At 35.8% G+C, this 24,580-nt stretch overlaps 3 protein-coding genes across 3 annotated transcripts; 1 reads left to right on the top strand and 2 right to left on the bottom strand.

Annotated features, from left to right (window-relative positions):
- The first annotated feature begins 8,117 nt into the window (after positions 1-8,117).
- On the top strand, positions 8,118-13,145 carry LOC109220067. Its single transcript, XM_019384529.1, has 7 exons — positions 8,118-8,895; positions 10,450-10,574; positions 10,684-10,801; positions 11,249-11,359; positions 11,483-11,598; positions 11,695-11,849; positions 12,160-13,145. The coding sequence occupies exons 1-7, from the start codon at positions 8,361-8,363 to the stop codon at positions 12,620-12,622; spliced, it is 1,623 nt and encodes a 540-aa protein (XP_019240074.1). The 5' UTR covers positions 8,118-8,360; the 3' UTR covers positions 12,623-13,145.
- Positions 13,146-14,123: 978 nt separating this feature from the next.
- Positions 14,124-17,549, bottom strand: LOC109220069 (auxin-binding protein T85). The gene is made up of 5 exons (XM_019384530.1): positions 17,349-17,549; positions 16,883-16,989; positions 16,214-16,417; positions 15,433-15,500; positions 14,124-14,665 (listed from the first exon to the last, which is right to left on the bottom strand). Exons 1-5 carry the CDS (start codon positions 17,542-17,544, stop codon positions 14,557-14,559), a joined length of 684 nt encoding a protein of 227 aa, XP_019240075.1. The 5' UTR covers positions 17,545-17,549; the 3' UTR covers positions 14,124-14,556.
- A 3,324-nt stretch (positions 17,550-20,873) lies between these two features.
- LOC109220070 (methyl-CpG-binding domain-containing protein 4-like) lies at positions 20,874-22,038 on the bottom strand. The gene is made up of 2 exons (XM_019384531.1): positions 21,927-22,038; positions 20,874-21,740 (listed from the first exon to the last, which is right to left on the bottom strand). The coding sequence occupies exons 1-2, from the start codon at positions 21,954-21,956 to the stop codon at positions 21,264-21,266; spliced, it is 507 nt and encodes a 168-aa protein (XP_019240076.1). The 5' UTR covers positions 21,957-22,038; the 3' UTR covers positions 20,874-21,263.
- Between the last annotated feature and the right edge of the window lie 2,542 nt (positions 22,039-24,580).

Below are 24,580 nucleotides of genomic sequence, written 5' to 3'. Positions count from 1 at the left end.
TCATTTCGCACTGTTTCTATGACAAGAAAAAAAGAAAGAAAAGGGACACGCACATAGTGAATATTATTATTAGTCTTAATCATAAGACATCAGGTCATACATATCAAACGAGTAAAAACTAATAAAAGAGCAATTACGTTGCTATGGAAGCACAAGCCAAAACCAACGAAACAATAGATATGACCCCAATCCGACATCTTCCCTATGTATAAATGTTACCAACCTATACAACAAGCTAAACAAAAGCACAAAAGCATACTAGCTTTTGTGCATAAAAGCACAAAAGCTAAACAGAAAGAAGACATATGATTTCCAGCAAAAGAAACTGTGGCAACAAAAATGAACACGATCTTGGCACAAAAGCACACACGATCTTGCCATACGTAAATTGTAAATAAGACATGATTTCCAGCAAAAGAAACTGTGGCAATAAAAATGAACACGATCTTGCCAAACGCAGCTCATTTACATGCGATGATAACTGTGGCAGCAATGGTACAGCAAAAGAAAATGAAGTTCCAACAAGCAAAACTACATGATTACCAAAAGAAAATTAATAGCAAGAACATGTGTCATTAAAGAAATAGAAAACTAAGTTGCAATTAGATCACGGAGACGCAAGAAACACCTCTACTTTTATCAACCACTTGATCAATTTTATCATTTTCAGCCATATAAAGTGAATGAAGAATGTAACTTACAGTCTTAAACGAGTTGAATGAAGCAAAGGTGCAAAGCAAGACGAAGTCAGCACTCCTCGCTCTTGACCTACAAATTATGGCCGGAAAGAAATCAATTTAAATAAGTTTCTTACACATACGAAATTCATATATCTGCTTCAGTGTCAAAATTGCAATGTCAAAATAGCTGAAGCTATTCATAGCTATTCACTCGACAGTGAGATTCAAACTTTTCCAAAGTACCCTTCTTTCATTTAGCCATTTTGAAAATCGACCATATACTAACAGTGAGATAATTTCATACTATCATCTTCTTGCAAAGCTCAGAAGTTGTAATTATGTTCATGGTTTTTTCAATCACACCAAAGTTATGTAATTTTTAGGATTTCCATTCTGTTGAGCTAGACGAGAAAAACAAAGTAACTTATTTATCTTCTCTCTCTCACTGTTAACCAATTTTCAGTCGGTACGAATGCCAATGATGAAAGGGGGAAACAGATAACGAAACATTTTCCCACTAAAAGATAACGAAACAGATAACAAAAGATAATAACGAAACACGAAAAATATAACCAAAAATAACGAAACAGATTAGAAGAGATTACACAGAAAAATATAACCAACTATCAATAATAACGAAACAGAAAAATTTACACAGAAAGCATTCCTTCAAATAGAAGAGATTAAGAGAAAAGAAAAAGTTGAAGAAAGAAATTAGGAGTACCGGAAACGACGATAATCAACGGAGACTGTCTTTCCGACAGATCAGATCTCGATTCGATGGTGGCGAGTGGCGATTTGAAAGAAAACGCTGAAGACTCACACTCACTGAAGACTGAAGAGAAGCGGGCAGCGACGCTGAAGGAAATAATAGGGTATTAGGGTTAAGTGAAGGAAAGGGTAGTAATAGTATTATAAAATAAGGGTATATTTGTCTTTTTGATATATCTTATCGGTTTATCGATAAACCAATAAACCGAAGAGGACAAATCGAAATCGAAATCGATAACTCGATAAGGAAACATTTCGAAATCGAAATCGATAAATCGATAAACCGATAACAAATAATCAATTCGATTTATCGATAAACCGATTCGAATGCACACCCCTACACAAAACTGATAGATTAAAAAATAGCAATTTTAAGGGCAATGGTTTTGAAAACTTGAATGTGAGGACGGGAAAAAAATTTCTATTGCCCCTTATTATAAATAGAATATTAAGCAAAAAAATATTTACTTGCTTCTAAACATTATTAAATCAAGAGAAAAGAATATGTAACACACTTTAAAATTACATAATTAGTGTAATGTTTAATAAGGGTAGCTGTTTAAGGGAGAGTTAGATGTAAGATGATAATAATCATTAATAGTAGCTATTTAAGTGGGGCTCACATAATCATTCTAATAGAAATATGTACATAGGAATATGTGGGAATGACAAATTTACGTGGGGTCCATTCATCACAATAGTCTTTAACCTTGCTAAGCGTGTAAATTACAAATTCAATAGGGCCTACTGTTGCAGCAAACTCACACGTGTTACTAAGACATTAAATGATATGGCAAGCTGTAAACCATAAAACAAAAAGTAAATTTGACATTAAAAATAAGATCGGGACATAATAGTAATTAAGTGAAAAATTTATATTTTTTTTGGAAATGTATGTGAGGACTACAAAAATCCTTTGATTCTCCCTTATATATATATATATATATATATATATATATATATATATATATATATATGGCCTGAGGCCGCAGTTTATTTATTCAGATAAACAGGTTGTTCATCATTCAGAAGAGGGAGTATTCATATTCTTACTTCCTTTATCATTTCAGTTATCAGTTATCATTTCAGTTACTAGTTGCCAGTTCAGATATCTGTTAGCAGTTCAGTTATTAGTTGTCAATTATCATTTCAGTTTAAATAGTTATCATTTCAGTTATCAATTATCAATTCTCAGTTATCAGTTTAGTTTCAGCATTTTTGATTATTTCTTTCAGTTGCTTTACATACTAGTGCAATTCAAATGTACTGACGTCCCTTTTGCCCGGGGCCTGCATCTCATGATGCAGGTAATGATTTACAGGTTGATGATTCAGAGCGCTAGGATTCTCGTACCAGCTACTTGGTGATTCCCAGTTCTTTCGGGACATTATCATTACTTTACAGTCTTTCAGTATTTACAGACAGTCAGTGTTTTCAGTACTTCATTAGAGGCTTCATAGACTAGAGTAACAGTTAGATAGAGTCTCAGGCTTTTCATGTTAAGCAATGTTGGCTACATATATGTTTCAGACTTATTTTAGTATTTCCGCACTTTGATTTATATCATCTAGACTTTCAGTATATCAGCATGTGTTAGTTTATCTTCCGCATTCAGTATGTTATGATATCACATGTTGATTCAGCCAGCCAATTGGTTCACTCGGTCACATGTGGTTAGGCACCGAGTGTCGTGTTACGTCCAGGCCCAGGTTCAGGGCGTGACAAAAAGCAACATAAGCTTGAGGAGAAGAAGACCTGGACCAAGGAGATAAGAGATATACATCATCCTCACTGGAAGCTTGAAGGAGATTTTGACCCGAGACTTTGTCTTTAACAATAATAGAAGATGAGTCAAAATTAACAGCACAATTATTATCCTTACATAATCTTTTGACAGAAAGTAAATTATGGCGGAGATGGGGAACATGAAATATGGATTTCAAATGCAGGGGACGAGATGGAGTGGGTAACTAAGCGTAGACAATATTTTCAATTTTAAGCAAATATCCATTCCCAACCAAGACATGATCAGAACCATTGTAAACAGATTTATGTATAAAATTACCTCCAGATGGAGTCATGTGAGCGGAAGCAACTGAGTCTAAATACCAAGTAGCATTATTTGTTTCACCAACCGACATAGCAGTGAAAGACTTAGGCAGATCGTTAGCACCAAATGCATGGTTAAAACGATTATTACACTGAAGAGCAGAATGACCAGGATTTCCACAAATTTGACAAATAGTTGGAGAAGGTGGAGGACCTAAAACTCCAATGGACGATGAAGGTGCACTAATAGATGGTGAAATATAAGGAACATTTGGAGCGCTACCAATACCTGATGATGATTGTCCAGGGAAACCACTGCGAGTAAAAGTGTTGCCAGAAGATGCCTGATGTTGTTGACCCCGACTAAAGGAGCCTCGACATCTACCTCCACGACCTCGACCTCTAGAAGTGAAAGAACGACCCCTGCCACGACCTCCTGGATAAGCAGATTGAATACCCGAGACATTTGAGTGATTTGAGGTCACATTTTGAGCAGCAAACGCTTGATGAGTGACAACTGTATCTATATCCTTGAAATGCTTCAACCGTTGTTCATGGAGTAGAAGCTTCGTTCTGAGTTCTTCAAGCGACAATGAACCAGGAAAGTGTGTGATAATCCCAACCAAAGTGTCATATTCCTTTCCCAATCCAAGAAGCACATGATCAATAAAATCTTGAGAAGAGACAGGAGAATTTATCGCTGCAAGAGAGTCAGCAATCTGCTTGGCCTCGCGAAGATACTGATCAATTGACATAGAGTCATTTTTGCGCATAGTAGTAAGTTGTCTCTTTAGTTCAACAGATTTTGCTTGACTGGAATCCATGTAGTGACGTTGTAGAGAATTCAAGATATCACGTGAAGTAGGCAGTAAATGAACATCCATGAGAACTTCTCGAGAAAGCGTCGCAAACAGCCAAGAACGAACACTTTGATCAACTCTAACCCATGATTTATAAAGAGGATTAGGTTGTTGAGTTCCGGATGCATCATAGATAAAGAGATGTGGTGGAGGAATTGAGCCATCAACAAATCCAAGAAGTTCATGTGAGAGCAGGAGAGATTTAAATCGAGTACGCCATGTGAGGTAGTCTTCAACAGAGGCAAGCTTTATAGTCACCAGATTTGTGACGTTTGGTGAAGCAAGAGTGGCGACGACATTGTACTGTGAGAGAGATGTTGGATCCTAAGATCTAGTAAATGGCAATTGAAAGGGCAAACCAACACTACTAACTAACGAACCAGGTAAAGTGTTAAGAGAGGAAGATTGACCAGGGAGAGAGGTTTGCACCAAGGAAATTGAATAAGAGATAGGAGGAAGGGAGAATGGTGGAAGTGTTTGAGAGAGGGGAGGAATTATGGAAGCTCCGGTGGCTGAAGTTGCAGATAAATTAGAAGGAATAATATGATCTGTTGGAGAAGAAACATGCGCTGAAGATGTTTCCCTGGTGGAGGTCGCCATATTTGATTGAGAAGAACTTTTGTGAAATAGGTTTAGCTAATAATGGCTATCTGATACCATGTGAGAAATAGTATTCTGCCCAAGATGCTCTAAACGTGAGAGCTTTGTCTATTATATATACATAGTACAATGTATCAAGTCAACAAGGACTCTACCTAGAGTACAAAGTTATGTAAACAAGGACTCTTTAGAATACAAAGTGTAAGACTAAATTAATTCTACCTATTCTATATGCACTAATAGTCTATAACAGGCATTTTTTTAGTTTCTCATCTGGTGCCCGGTATCCGCATTGGAGTTCGACTATATCCAGATTTGTGTTGCGTAGGGCTCCATTCGGGGGGAATCGCTCCATACCAAGAATTTTTCCATACCCAAGGCTCGAACCCGAGACCTCTGGTTAAGAGAAGAGCAGTCTCATCCACTGCACCATATTCTTTGGTGGTAACAAAACTTTTTTACGAGCGTGTGGAGAGTCTTGAAATCATAAAGTTAAAATTCCAAACCCACCACATTAGATTAATATTTATGTGAACAAATTAAACGCTTTGATTTTCACAATCTCGGTACGATTTTAATGTGATATAAACATTACAGAAACAGCTGCAATTAGTTGGCAGTCTGCAACATAATTAACATGTATAAACATAATTTGTATTTGTAATTAAGGGGACACTGTGTCACCTAGGATCCTCTAAAACACATGGTAGACTTATTTAATCATATATACTCATGGATAGGAGATAAGATATGCTAAACATTTAAAACTTAATTAAACAGCTATTATTTGTCTAACCAACCCCTCCCTTTAGCATTGACAAATATTTCTTAAGAAACTTCTCTTTCACACCTAATTAACTACTTTTCTCTAATGGTCAGATTCATGCTCTGAAGAATAAAGAATCCAATTATTGGAAGAGAACATTCTATTATTAGTATTATTATTATTTTTAGAAAACATCTATTCAAGAATAGAAGCCAGGGTTTTTTATGGAGTTGGGGGTGCGCAGGTAAAAGCGCTGGCCTTTGGGAACAATTAGTAATATTTATGCATTTAGAGGAATTATAAAATTGGCCTCATTTGTTTTAAAATTGATAGCTGATTTGGAATTTGTAACAACTATTTAAATAATAAAATCAAAGTGTTATTATTTTGACTTCATAAAAGGGGGCTCCTAATTGTTGTTTCTTTTTCCAGTGACCCTATTTTCATATCTTAATTGTCCCTTTTTCAATTGCCCTTCGCTTGATTCAAATGCCTTTTCCTTTATTTTTTTTTTTGGCCATCAGGGTTATTCCCAAATTGTACTCCCTCCATCTCATATTATCAGTCGTGGTTACTAAAAATAATTGTATCAAACTATTTGTCAGTTTAAAAGTTCAAGACAAAATTTATTATTTTTTTCATTTTTTGCCCTTAATAATAATTGTTCTTGAAGATGGAGATAATACATAAATAGAATAAATATTCAATGAAGAGAGATTTTATCTTAAGACATAAATAAGAGTAAAATAGTCTAATTCCTTTTTTAATTAATGTTTCTTAAGGGGCGTGTAAAAGAAAAACACGACAGATAATATGAGACAGAGAGAATATTCATTATTCATTGATTTGAAACATGCTCGTTATTTTATGTAAATTTTATTTATAGGTAAATATCGACAAAGATTAATCTATATCTTTATAGGAAATTATTCAGAACTCTAGTGATCATGAGCAGAATTAAGTCTTATTTTCTTTGGTTAACTATGTAAACGGAATTAAGCAGATGAATTAGAGCCTTGCAATTAACACTAACAAAGGTTTTCTTCCTTGTTTTAAAGGTTAATAAAAAAAGATTTATATTATACAGTAATACAGTATGTCTCAGTAGGGCTGTGCATGGATCGGATCAGATTTAGCACATTTCGGATCGGATTTCGGATTTTGGATTCTAGAAAATGCAATCCGAATCCGTTCCGAATTATATCGGATCGGATCGGATTTGAAAGTTTGGATTGGATAGGATTTTCGGATTTCGGATCGGATTATTATGCCTTAAAGTTGCAAACTCATATGTATATTTTCTTTGTAAAAGGCAATACAGTAAGAAAAATTCATGTTTCTGCAATTATGAGAGTACTATGGTGCCAATATAATTAAATCCATCAATTGTAAAGGTAATAACTTGGAGGAAAATGTAAAAGAAGTAGTAACTATCTGAAATTAAAGTTTAGTATTTATACATGCCCTAATAATTTCGGATTGGATTGGATCAGATCGTATTAAAATTATACCAATCCGAATCCGATCCGAAATCCGAAATCCGATCTAATCCGAAAACCAAAATTGAACGGATCGATTTTCGGATTTCGGATATCCAATCCATATGAACAACCCTACTCAGTGCCAAAATCCAGCTTATTGGTTTTGGCCCACGCTATAATTAGCTTCCCTATTAACCAGATGTTTCATGTGCAATACATATAATAATCAACTTTATTGTTTTCACATTTTTAATTTCACCATAATGACGCCTTTTTTCTAAAATAATCACATTTGTTAAGTGATGCGGACAGCCAACTTTGAAGAAAACGTGAAAAGGAGATTTCTTTTCTTTCATATGATGAGATTTGACCTTGTACCTAAATAGCATAGGGTGAAGTTATTAGTGTGCAAACACCAATCTAATGTTGCTTTACTTTGTATTGCTAGAATTCACTGCTAAAAAAATAATATTTCTAGTACTCTTATCATTTTAAAAAAAGTCAAACAAATTTTTAATAATAATTCAAAATATCTTTCTTATAAAAAATAATATTAATACTGATACTAATACTTTTTGTACAATATAAGCTCTAAATTAAACTTTATTTACGGTGTATGAACTTCTTAAACTATCACGTTATAATGACTTATAATACCAAGTAACTTTTTGTAACAAACAAGTTTGATATGGTTATCTAGAAGAAAAAAAATATAACCTTTCATAACCAATTAAATTTACTCTTGATAATGTAAAATTTATTTTTTACTGTTAGTAGACATAATTTAAATTGATATTTAATCAATAAATATATAATTAGAATTTCCATATTTTGACACCTGGGTACACGCTGTACGGACTGTCACTATCGCAAAAGTCGCCATGAACGTGCCTTTAAATACTCAAAACTCCTTCACCAAAACCTCTCTAACAAAACCCTCCCCTTTTAATCAATTATTCGTGTTTAATCATTCTGTTCTTTTTTTCATTTTTTCGGTACATTTTCCTTTCTTTACTAAACCAGAAAATCCTTGCCAAATATTCGAAGCATTCAAAAAATACTAATCCAACTTCTAGCTAATTAAACACTTCTTCATATTTTTATTAGTCAGACTCTAACTAGATTGAGATTAAGGCGTAATTGATTCATTAAAATGCCGCCAGCTGTCGCTGCTGTTGGACACCACCGTGTAGTACCGTTAGCGCCTACAGTTACGCCAGCGGCAGCTAGTCCGGTGGTGAAACCACCACCTCCGACCGTAGTGTCTGAGACATTTGCTAAGGACGCAATATTAGCTTGGTTCAGAGGGGAATTCGCAGCTGCAAATGCAATAATTGATGCGTTATGCAACCATATTACTCAGCTTGAAGGTGGGACATCATCGGAGTATGAATCGGTGTTCGCCGCCGTTCATCGCCGGCGGCTGAATTGGATCCCGATTCTTCAGATGCAAAAGTACTGTTCCATTGCTGAGGTTACCGTTGAGCTACGGAAAGTCGCTGACAGAAAGTTAAAGGAGAGAGAGGAGGAGGAGTTGACTGAAGCTAAACAGAGTGATGCAGAAGGGAACGGTTCTTTGGCTGAAAAGGAAAGTAGGCATTCCGTGGAGAGCTCCGAAAATGGAGGAAGTGAAGTGGTGGATGAAGATGAATCACATGATTCTCCTGAAAGTGAGATCACTGATACAGGTAAGTAGTTATATTTAATTATAGTTAGTGCAGTATTCAATAAAAAGAGCAAATATTCAGAGCATAAAGTATTATTTTGGGGTCAATTGGTTTTGTGGCTATTATTAATTTTTGCTATTTAATGTCAATTTATTTTTAGATATTTGAAAATAAAATATAAGAAATTTTTGTAGGATCGTTTTCTTCTATTGGAATTTTAAAGTGTGGTGTTGAACCATTTTCTCACTATTTCTATAAAAGAAATAGACGCTTAATTAAGTCAAATTCATTCCTAAAAAATAGCAGATCTCAAACAAAATTTATGCCTCGAGTTTTGAATTGGTGCAATGGAAATTTTGTTTGACGTTCGATCACTGATGTCTAATTGCTTGAGTGTTGAATTTAAATTTTTTATTTTTACCCCATCCCACTTTAAGAGAGCCAACAGTGTTCAGCTTATCTTTGACTCTGTCTATTGAATCTTAACTTATACTGTATTAGTTATGTCACGTTTAACTCAGCTATAATCTGTGTTACACAGAATAACCTGTGTTTGTTAAAGAAAAAGGGTTACTGACTTACTGTATGTTAATCGTCAGCTAAATAAATCTACTACTATAATAAATAACCGGCCAAAATATAGTTGACCGGTTGGTAAAGTTCTCACTTTTCTACTCTCGGAATGAAGGCGAATTCGTAAGTGAAGCTAATCAAATTCATCTGAGATATTCAGATTATAGATATCGAATTTTTGAAGTAAGAAAAAAATAAGTAAGCTTTGCTATTCCTGTCCCCTCTGTTTTTCTGCCCTTTGTTATTGGGACTGAGAAGTATTGGATAAATGCTGTTAATTTCCCGAGGTTTTGGTGGAACAAGTTTGAGGCAACCGAGATGGGAAGAAATCAATGTTATGATTCAGTTGTTAGTCCAAGAATCAGAATAGCTCCGTGAGTTGTGTGGCAAATGCCCCGTGTATGTGACAGTGTGAGGTTGGGCGGCTCTGTTAGCTATCCCTACGTAGGTTTGGGACCAGGATCAGGTCACCCAAATTTCGACTTTATTTGGTGGTCTCAACTGTTTGATGCTTTTACGGATGTCATGCTCTTTCTTGTTGGCTTCTTCTCCGCAGGTTGTTAGGTTAGGAAAGCTTGTTGACTAAAGCGACAGCTAAAATCAATCTTTGAGACTCCCTATTATAAAAAAAGAACTCCTAATAGAGTAGAATAAGTCCGTTAAAAATAGGGGCCACAGTCTTATGATTGTAATCGCAAATGAGGGCAGCAACTAAACTAATGAAGTAGCAATATTTTATGCAGTTCAGCTGTTGTCTCAAAATATCTTTTTGCTTGGAAAGTTACCTTATTTTGATACATTCACAATGGAGAGTGGTGGCACGGCCATCTTTCTGTGGTATTTCTTTCCAATGTAAATGGTTTCATATTATTCCCAGAGAAGTTTGATTCAGCTCGAGCAATCATATGCGTATTTGTTAGTCCTTTGGCTTAAGTAATCACGTTTTACTCAGACTACGATCATTCTAAATGTGTACATGTATGTTTTCTTTCAATTTTACAGGATCTGTGGAGCCTTCGGTAGAAAGTATTGAATTCTGCTCAAACCATGAGAACTGTGAGACAAGGCATGCCCACATCAAGATGACAAAGGGGTTTGTTTCAAAGGAGCCAGTTAAAGGGCGTATGGTGAGTCCTCAATCGCGGTTATTTGCATGTTTTCTGTGAAGGATGGATTTAAATCCAATGTTGATCCATGTTCTGAAGGTCTTAAGCTTCCATAATCTGTGACTGGCAGGTGAACGTAGTAAGAGGTTTGAAGTTATTCGAAGACGTATTTACTCCAAATGAAATCTCTAAATTAAATGACTTTGCAAAAGAACTTCGAGCTGCTGGCCAGAATGGTGATCTCTCAGGTGGATCCTGTGATTCATGACACTTTTATAGTTAGTGTTGTTTCCTTTTTGGGGCGAAGTTTGAGATAGTAAAGGACACCTCCTATACTTTTGCTCAAGCAGGTTTGGGAATTCATTTTCTTGTCTCGTTATAGCTGCCTTAACTTACTATGATAGGCTTTTCCATGAATACTTTCTTCCAAGTGAAAATTTTCCTGGTGCCTGAGACCAATGCTGATTACTATATTGCCTCTATTGTGAACTATACAATCATCAAAAGATCAATTCAATCTTCTGTTTTGTAGCTCTTGTTGACGAGTTTTGCACTACTTGCATTTTAAGACATCATACTTCTTGAAAGGAAGTCATAAATGCTCTTTACTACTGTCTAATCTTTTAATCGGCGTTTTTCAAAATCACCTGTTTATCTTGGATATCCACCCTGAATCGCATGTGATTGCCTTATAGGTGAAACTTTTGTTTTATTCAACCAGCAAGTGAAGGGCAACAAAAGAGAGCTGATTCAGCTTGGCACCCCTATTTTCAGGCATATAAAAGAGGAGGCCACATGTCAAAAGAGTAAGTGAAAGCCGTGTCTTAATGCATATCTAACGTTTGCTGCAATAGAACTTCTGAATACTTCTCAACTTTACGACCCTCTACACTTCGCTTCAAGCCTAACTGCGAAATGTCAACCTTCAGGTAACATTGAACCTATTCCAGCTCTTCTACAAGGTGTCATAGACCACTTGATTCAGTGGCATCTAATATCAGACAGTAGAAGACCTAACAGCTGCATCATCAACTTCTTTGATGAGGTTTGTGAAACATTTATGCAAGATTCATCTTAGCCTTTGTACATTTTGATTGGTAAAAATTGAACCCTAAAAGCTTATTTCCTGGCTTATATGTAGGGGGAGTATTCACAGCCTTTCTTGAAACCACCTCATTTAGACCAGCCTGTGTCTACCCTTCTCCTCTCTGAATCGATGATGGCATTTGGTCGAACTCTTGTATGTGACAGTGATGGGAACTACAAAGGATCGTGCATGCTTTCTCTAAAAGAAGGGTATGTATCTTCACAAATCTGAGGGGGTTCACAATATAAAGCTTTCTTCATATATTTGTGGTCTCAGCGATCATAGAGTCGGTATCAATTTAGAAAGTCTGTCTTTATCCTGGTAAAGTGATGAGTCTAAGAGAGATTATAGACTGTCTGCATTCATCTATTATTGTGTATTTCGATTTTCTTCTTGTAGTTTCTCTTTTACACGAGAGATTTGCCAATACTAGTGGGGTTTTAGTATGTTAGCAATCTCCTTATCAAACAACTATTCTTCTTATGGTTGACATTCTACCTTTCTTTCTATATTTGGCAGGTCTCTTTTAGTCATGAGAGGAAATAGTGCTGATATGGCTAGGCATGCGCTGTGCTCATCTGCTAGCAAAAGAGTTGCTATTACGTTCTTCAAAGTAAGAACAGAAATGGATAGCTTTTTCTCAGAAGTCCCTCCTCTGACTAGAGCAATGACCTTATGGCAACCTGGTGTCCCAACACAATATTCAACTGCAAATGGAGCAGCTAATGGTTATAAGATAATGGATGTGATTCCTAAATGGGGTTTCCTTCGAGCTCCAGAAGTTATGCTACCTCCTATTCGTCCAGTGGTTCTGAACCCCCAAAGGATACCACATAATGGTACTGGTGTCTTTCTTCCATTATCAAGAAAACCTGTAAAACACCTTCCACCACGTGCCCAGAAAAGGCAGTTTCTTGAGCTACCTTCCCCAGGCGATTCGCCTAAATCAGAGAGCACTTCAGAAGCAAGTATGGATGTCTAGTGCCTGAATTATCAAGACATTCTGAGAACACCATAAGCGCTGAAGTCAAAAGTAATCCGACATCCTTTTTTGCGTATGTACACGGAGCTCATGTGCTGAGTGTGGATCTTCTGTCTTTTTATACCTCCAAAGATTTTCCACCCTGTAGTTAGGTGTTGGGTGCTGTTCTTTTCCACTGATGCTAACCATAAGAGGCTTTACAGATATTCTGCTTAGTTGAGTGTGTATTAGCCTGTGCAGAAGGTTGAATTTTGTATTTACCTTTTTGTTTTTCTCTCAATCTCTTCAAGGCCAGTAGAGGTTGATAGGTAATTACATGTGGTTTCTCTTCTTTATTTACTACATTTTTGGGGGATCGAGTGTTTACTATTACCAAATGCTTCTTGAATTGTATTTGATCTTAATTGGCTTGTTGAGCCTCGGGACGAATCCAATTTCTCCATATCTAGTGAAATAGCATGTCTAGGTACTTTGAAATTCATCAACATTTTGGCTCCGTTTTTATATTACTGTTTGATGACAAGAGTTTGGAGCTTACTATTGTTCATCTGATGATTGAAGCTAAAGACTATGGTTTTTATAAACTAGTTATGATCTCTATATTGTCAGGATTCAGATATGAAGTGATCCGCCTTGTTTCATTAGCTAAAGGTCGATGATATTTTGTTAATAAATTGAACAAGTTATCACTTGGCGTTAAGATGATGATTGCACTTTGCTTGATGCAACTATAAACAACGTCCAACATGGCAGAGAGATTGATCAATGAGCCCAGAAACATCACAAATTAATCGAGTATTATAAAAAGTTCCAAATAGAAAAGGGAAAAATTGAAAAAAGAAATTCTAGGAGAACCCAAAAACAAAAAACACGAAGAAAGGTAGCACACGCTTGTACTGATGTACTTATACAATGCAATAATCAAATTGAAAGACAAGCAGAAAACATTAATATAGGTAACTATTTTTTTTTTTTGAGTTGATAACATTTGTATATATTAATAGAATCAGTACATAGGTCGTACTGAAAACCCTATTTACAGGTAAATGCTAACTAGATGTGCTAGTGTGCAATCCTAGCAAGATCCTAGTATGTCTAAGATTGACAGCGTATCTTCTGTGTAAATCTGTTTACACCAAAAACAAAAAAAAAGAATACAATTGAGTTTGATCTTCTGCACTAAGTTGCTTCTGTCTTCAAAACATCTAGCATTCCTTTCCTTCCAAACTGTCCACCAGATACATGCTGGGACAGTCGTCCATCTATCTCTGTTAGTTGCTTCAGCTCCAGCTTCTTCCCAACTAAGAAGAACTTCAGTAATCCTGGAGGGCATTGTCCATGAAATACCCCTAAGACTAATAAAAATTTTCCATAGTTGGTCTGTTAATATAGGTAACTATTGGATTTCTACCTACGTCTTGATAACTAGAGCTATCCAATACCTATAGCAACTATCCGGTGAAATAGTCGAGATGCAGGCAAACTTGCTCAAAGACCACTATTAATTAAAAAAATCTGATGTATAGAAGATGGTGGAGTACATAGGACTAATCTCTGGTTCATATACTACACAGTCGAAATGCAATAACCGCAACCAGTAAACTGCGTGTAGTCATCCTTGCTTAATAAATTCAATATACAAAATCGAAATATGTAAGAAATAGTGTTCTAGAAGCAACTAAAAACTAAAGCTCTCTCAACATTGGCGTCTAAATAACCATAAGTATAGACATCAGATATCCTTTCAAGATACATTTTCTACAATGTACGACTGCAACACCGATAAAATCCATCCAGACCTGTTATGTTGCTCTTCGTTTAGTCGATCTTTAACTTGTAGGCCAAGTAAGCCAGATCCCAATATTTTACTGGAAAGTATCAAACACCATGCTTATGCAGTCAAATGCCATAGTGTACTTCTTTGGGTTGGATAGTTAAAGCTCATCTTTCCTTGAAGTAGTCTGATAACATTCCTCATCCCAGTAATAAGGAAACTTCAATTTGGCAGCCGTATGTGGCATCGACCAGTCATCATACATAAACCTGAAAAGAAGTGCAAGAAAACAGATTTCTGCTAAGTAACAATCAAAGGCTGGCATAAGATGGACTTATAGTAAAGTTTTACTTGCACACAGTCAGGAAAGCTGAGTAACATCAATACTGAAACATTCCTCAAGCGAATGGCAAGCACGTCCTTGGTGGTAAACTAGACATGTTTGTATTTTCAGAAAAGCACTTGCAAGAATTTACACATTTAGTACATCATGAACTAGAACCACAAGTTGCTTCAAATTCACAAAAAAGGCTGACCTCGAAGTCTTTAGAAATTTTTGCTTTCAATATATTCTTTTATTTCTTTTATTCAAAGTCTTTAATCTCCTATAAAACATGAAGACCTCCCTCCCTCTTCTCTTTTTCGAGTAATGGTAGTGTATTATTCCGTTATTAATATGGAACCACGGAGATGCCCACCCTCCCTCTCCTTTTGTTTATTGTTTTTCTCAATGAGGGGTTACAACAGTGTACATGTTGATGAGAATGACAAATTTAAGCTAATTATGGTGAAACAACACAACCTGCAACATAGGGGTAATTGCACCAGAAAAACTCATAACTCATGTCTATTGTGGTCCAGGTACTGGTCCTTGTCAGGAGATGAAATTTAAGTCTCTTTCACCATGGGGATAACATAGAAACAAAAGTATGAAATGAAAAGGTTAATGAACCATATTAAACATGGATGAATTGATGTCATATGATTATCTGTGAAATGGTGGGTTGGAAGTTAATGTTTAGCATAGTTTACTTACACCTTCACTGGAGGACGAGAGATAACCACTAAAACTTGTAGATCTTCATGCTCACCAGTGTTCCATACCTGTAATGACAAAAAGTAAAAGTATATTTCCAGTCATAAATATGGAATTAAGAAGTTGTAACTCGTTGACGTATGGGCTCTGTTGGGTTTTGCGATTTGCAGTCATATGTGCATAGAGATGGAACCTATTTAAGAAGTTGTAATTCACTTGACATATGATCTCTGTTGGGATTTGTGACTCTGCAAGATGCAGCACTGGCATAGGACTTTAGACAAGCTACACTAACAAGTCCTCATAGAAGATAGATTATTTGAAGGGATGCAAGTAGAATTCCAAAAGGGAACTTGGCTTTTCCCATGATTGATCAACAGTGAGAACCAGACCCATTATCAAATATATTGCCATAAGCATAGCGCGAGAACTTCCAAGGTAAGGGAAGAAAAGCAAGTATATTAACCATGAAGTAGATAGAACATATCTCACACAAAAATAAATCATGACTTGCAGACCAAGAGTTTCCTAGAAACCTGGTAAAATATTAACTGATCCTTTCCATAATCAATTTGTTACCTGATAGATGACGATACAAAACATAAAAATTAGAAATCTTTGTGGGTATTTGTTTCTATAAAACTAGACGCAACATTAATAAATGCACCAACTAGGAGTTTCTTCAGCAGATCAAGTTATTGAACTCCTATTCACATCTTGCAGTACTAATTTTGAACTCAGGTAAGATAAAGAAAAATGGAGAACAAGGAAGACAGCCTACCTGGTGAACATCATTAACAGGGATATGGAAGGTGCTATTAGGGAATATATGGAACTCCTGCGGGTTCCCCGGGTACTTTGAATGTGAACTAGGAGTGAGATATAGAGTGCCTTGACCCTTCAAGACGACGAAAATTTCTTCACATGAGTGTCTGTGTATTGGTGTGCGAGATCCTGGGGCAAATGTTTGAAGCCACACTTCTATCTATACATAAAACCATAGTGATGAAACCCAAGTAAATAGCGGCAATTTGAAACCGAATAGCCAATATTCACAATCAATCAACTTCATTTCAATCAAATTAGTTAGGATAGGCTATATGAATCCATTTTATCTACATTCTATCCAGGTCAGTGAATAGTTTCAACAAGTCAATATTCCCCCCGTTCTAATTTGTTTGACATTATTTTCTTATTAGTCCGTTCCAAAAAGATTCTATATTTGGGAACAATTAACTTTAAAATTTTTATTTTATACTTAATGAGAAGCTTTTTATAGACAAAAAATTTATGGCATGTCTGTGGCCATAATTTTCAAAAGTCTTCATTTTACTTCTTAAAGTGCCGATTCAAACTATACCAAACAAATTGGAACTGAGGGAGCACTAAGCAACTGCAAGCAAAATAGCAAAGTAGACTGAATTCTGGAATGAGTAGTTGGGAAAAGAACCTCTTTCATGCTGTGCAAGACTGAACCTGCAATTGTAGTGTGAGATAAACCGGACCTCCCATAGTTTTCCTGTGGAAGCTCGCTGATATTCCTCACAAGTGGTAATCCTGCATAATAATTAAAAACTTGGCTTCTAAACTTTAATCAGGATAGGAAATTTTGCTCATAATAACATCCAAATGTAGACTGATAATTTATTTACAGTTCTAAATTCCCAAATAATGTGAAATAATTCAGCATATCAACAACTTTTTGTATTTCAGTCAGCCTTTAAGCTACGCAAATCATATTTCTATATTACAAAGGAATTTGCCCAACTTTAAGCGGATGCAGGATTTTAAATTAGTAAGAAGAGAATATAATTGCGTCCACTACTCCTCTGTGATAATGGTGCGTACCTACAATAACTAAACCTAAATTTTCAAAATTTTCTCATAAACACAGAGGAAATGATGAGAAGACTTGCCGTTAATTGAGCATTGAGAAGCTTCAGCCGTCGCGAACCAGAAAACAGCTACCACTACGAGAACATGCCGAGCCATTCTCGAACTGTCAATCTGCAAACTGGGAACTCCACTCTCATCACCTTGCCGGTCGTTTGGAGAAAACGTCGAGAAAGATCCAGTAGAAAAAGCTGCGAAATGGGCCGCTTGACGAGTCATGGTCTTTTTACATTAGTTGTGTTAAAAACCCAAAATAAGATATTGATTCTTTAAGTAATTTTTTTGGGAAACTACCAGTTATGTCCATTTATAAGTAGCTTATTATAAAAATTGGTTAATTCATAAAATATTACTAATATTAGACAATTAGCTATTTGTTAAAAAAAAAAGATCAAAATTTTGCTTTCTTTTGAGTGGGTGTTATTGGAATAGATTGGGTACACTTTATGGAGCCTGAATCTCATTTTTGGGATGATTTGGTAGAGATTTGAGGTGGTTTGAATTGAAAATTCGAAGTAGAAGATGAACATGAAAAAATTGATAGGTGTATCACATTGTATATTCACTTGTGTATCACATATGTATCATACTTGTATATACCTGCATATTATACTGGAGTTCCAGCAAAGTATATTGGTCCAGTATAATATGCTGAAAGTTCATACACAAGTGCTCGAATCTCCAGTATATTATGCTGGAACTTTCCGTGTGTTGGACTTCCAGCATAATATGCTGGAAGTTCATACACAGGTGCACCGAACTCCAGTATATTATGCTGGACCGGTCTCTGATGCAGCAAAATAGTGGTTATTTTTCATTGACTTGGTAAACGCTGGCTATTTTTGAATGACTAGTCTGAAAACTGGCTAGACCGTGCTATTTTTACCGTTAAAAACCCAAAATAAGATATTGATTCTTTAAGTATTTTTTTGGGGGGAAAATACCAGTTATGTCCATTTATAAGTAGCTTATTACAAAAATTGGCTAATTCATAAAATATTACTAATATTAGACAATTAGCTATTTGTTAAAAAAAAAAGGTCAAATTTTTGCTTTCTTTTGAGTGGGTGTTATTGGAATAGATTGGGTACACTTTAAGGAGCTTGAATCTCATTTTTGGGATGATTTGGTAGAGATTTGAGGTGGTTTGAATTGAAAATTCGAAGTAGAAGATGAACATGAAAAAATTGATAGGTGTATCACATTGTATATCACTTGTGTATCACATATGTATTATACTTGTATATACCTGCGTGTGAGATACATGCTTGATACATGTTTAATACATGTGTTGTAGAAACAATTTTGAACTCGATTTTAACTACGAATTTTGATACCAAATCAGTCCAAATCACCCTAAATCTTCCTCAAATTTTGTATATAGACTATTTGTTTTCAATAAATTTCAACCACATCCATTGAGAAAGTCATTTTTTGCTTAGATTTTGGAATCTTGTATGTATATATANATATATATTGTATTTCATCACCTTATTTGCTACCTCTCCATGAAATTTTCTTTCTGTCTTACATTTAATGTTTCTAACCACGCTTACAAATATGGAAGGAGATCTTTGTATGTGATTCTTGAAGAGAAAGAGCCTTATTTCTTTGGTTTTTCAATTTTTATATGTGCTTGGCTAGTTTTGGTAACTCGATTATTAATGACCAGAGGTTGGTAAGTTAGGACATTTTTGAGACATTCTTGTAAGATTCCCTATTTTTACTAAGTAATTTTTTTGTACATATTAATATTTCAAGTAGTCAGAATGAGAAAACCATAAAGTAGTATCGACCAGAGGAAGATAAAAGAACAGAAATTTGCTAACGCCTTGCTTAGGTGAAAGTTAACTTTACACAGAGCTTTCATCTATCTAATGCGAAATATACTATTTTTTTCCTTTTCAAGAATAAATTTGCATTGACATGACAAACAACGAAGCAATGCTAATGAGTAAACTTGTGTATAGATATTTTAAACATGTGGTATTCGAACTAGGCGTGCTATTTCACCAAATACCTCCAATTGTATATGACATTCTGCATATCTTGGTGTTGCCCGGTCTTCTTACGATTTTAAGCAAGAAAAAAGAGATATACAGGTATCTTCGCATATGAAGTTCTGCTGTTTTGGATCTCCCTCTTTGCATATCAGTTTTCTTTATGTTGATTTTAATGCAGAAAAATGTGAAACAATAAGTAGCACAACAGTTGATACTTTGGTTGAGATCATATTTAATTTTGTATTAGTACTTCTGCAATCTTTGCATGTTTTGATCTGCGGAGTTTGACCAGTTCACTATCTTGAAGCAGAAACAGATTTACTGAGAGTGAGAAGTAAGCTGCCTGGAAGATTTGACATGAATTCTAACCATGGCTGAAGCCTCTATCTTGAAGGGCCAGTGACTATCTCTTTGAAGAAGAATAAGCTTTCTTTCCATACACAACTTGATGTACGAAACAGCATACTTATAAATTTAAGGAGAGTAAGAAACGCCTGCATAAAATTTTAAGTGAAGAAGATGAAATGCGAGATGCTAAACTTGCAGAAATGTGCTTCATAGTATGAACTCTGCTGCCAATTGATCTGACACTTCCCCTGCTAGTGAGCTTACGAAGAAGAAGAAGAAGAATGTTCACAGTTAAATTGCGCGGGTTCCCCTAGTAGTGCCAGGATTATAAAGTATCCAATGTCCAGTATGTAGATAACTGGAAGTGAAGAAGATGCAAGTGATGACTCTATCAGATAAAAAGAACAGGCCAACCTACGAAAAAACTCACAAGTTTTCTGCAGTATAGGTGATCGATAATGGTGTTCTCAACTAGTCGTTCTGAGAGAAGGCTATATACAAGTGAGCTTTTCGAACAACACACAAGATGATCCCATTCTAGTGAGCTCTCATCAGTAGAAGAGTGGGAATCTAATATTTTATGAGACATCGACAGAGAGGTTGAGAATGCAAGCATGCTCATATAGTCATATTGTTCTTTTTTCAATCTGATAAGAGTAGAAAGACTGAAACTGCAAGTTTGCAAATTGGGAGAATTTTGGCCCCAGATGCATCCCTTAACCATGTTTTGATCTTAGCTTTCTATGTTGTACCTAGCAGTTCTCTTTCTATAAAGAGCAGCCCGGTGCACAAAGCTCCCGCTATGCGCGGGGTCCGTGGAAGGACTGGGCCACAAGGGTCTATTGTATGCAACCTTACCCTGCAATTCTGCAAGCGGCTATTTCCACGACTCGAACCGGTGATCTCCTATTCACATGTGGCAATAATGTTACCAGTTACACCAAGGCTCCCCTCAAGCGGTTCTCTTTCTATGCTCCTTGCAAACACAGGCCAAGTTACATATTTTGCTTCAGTATTTTTAAGAATATCATTATTCAGGACTGAGTTTTACCATCCAGTAGACTAGTATATTCCAAGATTTGCGTTTTCCTACCAAAAACCATAACAACATTTTCTGTTGAGAAGAATTCGCAGCCTCTATGTCTGATCAGTCCCAAACAAGCTGGGATTAGCTATATCAATCCTCACTAACCATACTCATCTCAGACTAATATTATACAAAATAAAAATAAGCTCTTCCAACCATTCAAGAATATTGCGAAAGTGGTAATGTCACATTTTCTGTGGAGAAGAGTTCACAGCCTCTATTTCTGATCAGTCTCAAACAAGTTAGGGTCGACTGTATCAATCCGCACTAACCAAACTCATCTCAAAGACTAATATCATACAAAATAAAAATAAGCCCTTCCAACCATTCAAGAACATTGTGAAAGTGGTACTGTCACATTTTGGAGACAAACTATGCAATTGTGAAAGATGTTCTACTAGAAAACTATGCTATTGTGAAAAGTTGGCAGCAAACAAATAACAGGACTGTGAAAACTGCACCAACAGAACACAATAAAAAATCCTGCTACGTCCACTACCTCATTTAGTGTTACTAGTTGCAGCCTTCTTGTTGGAGTTGGCAAGAACATCGCTAGAGGGTATAGTGTCATCCATAACTTTGGGGCTGGTAAAGCTGAAATCTGAAACTGATAAATCGCTAAACTCAGGATTTTGTTGAAGAAAAGTAGCCAACTCAGTAGAAGATCTTACTCTTTTCCCTGTAGGAGTAACATAATAAATATCCATTTTAGAATAATCTCTTCTCAGGGTCATATTTCTCTTAAACCCATTTGGGGTTTTAGGCGTATTGGGTTTGTCAATAACCCAAGTTCGAGATGAATCGTACTCAATATCTGCTGGATCATCACAAGAAACATTAGGCTTTTTGTTGCAGAAAAAGGGTTCTTCAATAAATTTACTTCTGATTTCTTCAAACTCTTCTTGTGTTGAAATCATTCTCCATTTTAAACATTTTCCACATTGTGCTGCCCATATGCTTACCGATGGATTCGACGGCTGTCAAATAATAATAAAAAATTTAACATAAATTTAGCAATTCGATTCACCTTTAAAAAATGCAAAGATAATGGTGAAATCTCAGATCTTTGTTTATGAAAATTTTCCAGCAAAACCCAGAAGCACCTGTGTACTTTCTACTATTCCAAAACAGTAAATCGACAGAGATATTGATAAGAAATTTACCTTGGGAGGTTTTGGAGAGTCTTTCACCATTTTTGAGTGTAGTCAAAACGACAAGCCACAGTTACCCTCTGGTAGTGGAGACTGCTTTGTTTCTTTTTTGAAGTGACACACAAAAGGTAAGACGGATACGGCAAAAAAATCAAAAAACAATAGCAAAAGGACAAACGTATGGAAATTACAGCATAGGGCCCTCAGTAGTTTACGAATAATGTAATTTAACCCCCTCTAGTTTTAATCGATGAAATAATTCAATATACATTAATAGTCTACTTGGCCAAGCTTCTCCTAACTTTTTTTCCGAAATTAAAGTGTTTGGCCAAACTTTTAGAAGAAAAAAAAAAGTAGAAGAAGAAGCAATTTGGTGAGAATAATACATTTAGAATAACTTTTCAAAAGCTTGGCCAAATACTAATTCCTGCTCAAAAGTGTTTTTCAAATTAATTAACCAAACACAAATTGTTTCTCACCAAAAGTACTTTTAAAAAAAGCACTTTTGAAAAAAAATTCTTCTCAAAATAAGATGATTTTAGTAGCTTGGCCAAACAAGCTATAACTCTTTAACATTTGTATAAAAGAAAGTAATTCTGTTAAAATATCTAATATTTTGTTTTCAAAATTTTCATTCAAAATAAAACTTCTTAAGAGATTTGATACAAAACAACAACAAAATTAATGGGATAAGGTGATATTCATATGGCTTGGGATATAGCTTTGTTGTGCTACTGAATGTCTCTCAAAACACATGTTAAGTATGTCACACCTCCTTTTCTAACCCCAGAAGGGAGTATATAGGGAGTTTTTCCAATTTAAGTGACAATCGAAACGGGATTATTATTTAAGATCAGAGTCGTCACTTGGGATAATTTATGGCGTCCCAAATCACCGGTTTAAAATCCCGAATCGAGGAAATTTGACTCTGTTATAATGTCTGCGAAACACAGAAATCCGGGTAAGGAATTCTGTTAACCCGGGAGAAGGTGTTAGGCACTCCCGAGTTCCGTGGTTCTAGCATGGTCGCTTTAATCATACTTGGCTTATTAAAATTGCTTAATTACTCATTTCAGAACCTATGTGCATTTGCCTCTTTTAATTAAAAATCATCTTGAAACGGGTCACGCGTACGTGTACCCATTTGTTTGGTGCGTCAAAAATCATGTCACGCGAACGTGTCCACAATTAATAACGCTTTATTAATATTAAGAAAGTTTGGTCGAAGTTGCGCGAACGCATACTCCGGTTTTCTTTTTAGAAATCCTAATCATGTCACGCGAACGTATCCACAACCACGATAATATATTAAACGTGCCTAAAGCAAAACTACGATCATTTGTTATTTGTTATAACTAAATTATGAAATTAATACGAGGGCCATGTATAATTAAATGGTGGATGGCAAACCTCGGACTATATGAACTCAATTAATTAGTAGCCCATGAAAACCCATTTTATTATTAAGAACGTTTGTTCAAGGTTGCGCGAACGGATACCCCGAATTGTTTTTTAGAATCGTAATTATGTTACGCGAACGTATACCCAATCACAATTGTATTTTAAACGTGCCTAAAGGCTTTCCTACGGATATTTATTCTAATATCTAATCGTATCATGTGAGGGCCATAGATTAATTTTGATGGCACACGTCAATCTAATTACAATAATTACTTTAACCAATGTGATTTAAGGCCATATTTACACAACTACTAAAGAAAGGGTGCGCTGGGCTTTCAGGTGTTTGGGCCAAACCTGTTAGACAAAATCAGCAGCAGCAGTTAAATGAGAATTTGGGCTCAAAAGCAGGCCCAAAGAACGATAAGGCAAACGATTCCTCATTTCCAGATGGCTTCAAAGACCAAGCCCAAAGTAAGCTAAATCTGGTAAAAAATGAATGCTAAAAAAAGACATGGGACTCAAGATCGAGTCCCCACAGAAGGAGGACACCTCCGAAGCCCAAGGAGCTGGCTAAGCCCATTGGCTTGATCAGCCTGTAGCAAATTAGTATACCAAACCCAAAATGCTACAACACCCGAATAATCATATTACCTATCTAAAAGGAAAACTGCTGGAATTTAATTGAATAAAATATAAGAAATCGGTGTTCCCATCTCAAATTATGGGCTCGAGCTAAAATTATACACATTGTGTGAGGATTCAGACCTCATATCTGACCTTTACAAGCAGCCAGTGGAAATTCTCACAGTTTAGCACATTTGGCACTTTGTCAAGACAACACTCATATTGAATTATAGTTTTCAAGCAACATAAATGCTCAATTCAACACTTTAGAAGGAAAGAGCTAAAGAATTGTGATGTCAAGACCAAGAATCTGAAAATTAAAACTCGACTCTGAAACAACTTAAAACTAACCAAGGAAAAGTGCTCAATCAAACTTAGAACCATCCCAGGACAGATGTTCTACCAGACCCAACTGACTCAGACTTATCAGGCGTAATGAGCATAAAGAAACTAAGTTCTATTGCATGCTAACTACACAAACACACGAAAACCAAATACGTCAACAAGCAGCAACAATTCGTTATAGAATTCCATGATGGACTAGCATAGTTATGCTTTTCCAAGCCGGTCATTCAGGGCCCAAAGCATACCATGGAACAATAAGAGATGAACAGGAGAATTTCAGCAATGAAACAGCAATA

This window comes from Nicotiana attenuata, unplaced genomic scaffold (assembly GCF_001879085.1).
Source record: "Nicotiana attenuata strain UT unplaced genomic scaffold, NIATTr2, whole genome shotgun sequence".
In the NCBI taxonomy this organism is placed as follows: Eukaryota; Viridiplantae; Streptophyta; class Magnoliopsida; order Solanales; family Solanaceae; genus Nicotiana; species Nicotiana attenuata.
This window is presented reverse-complemented; position numbering and strand designations above follow the sequence as displayed.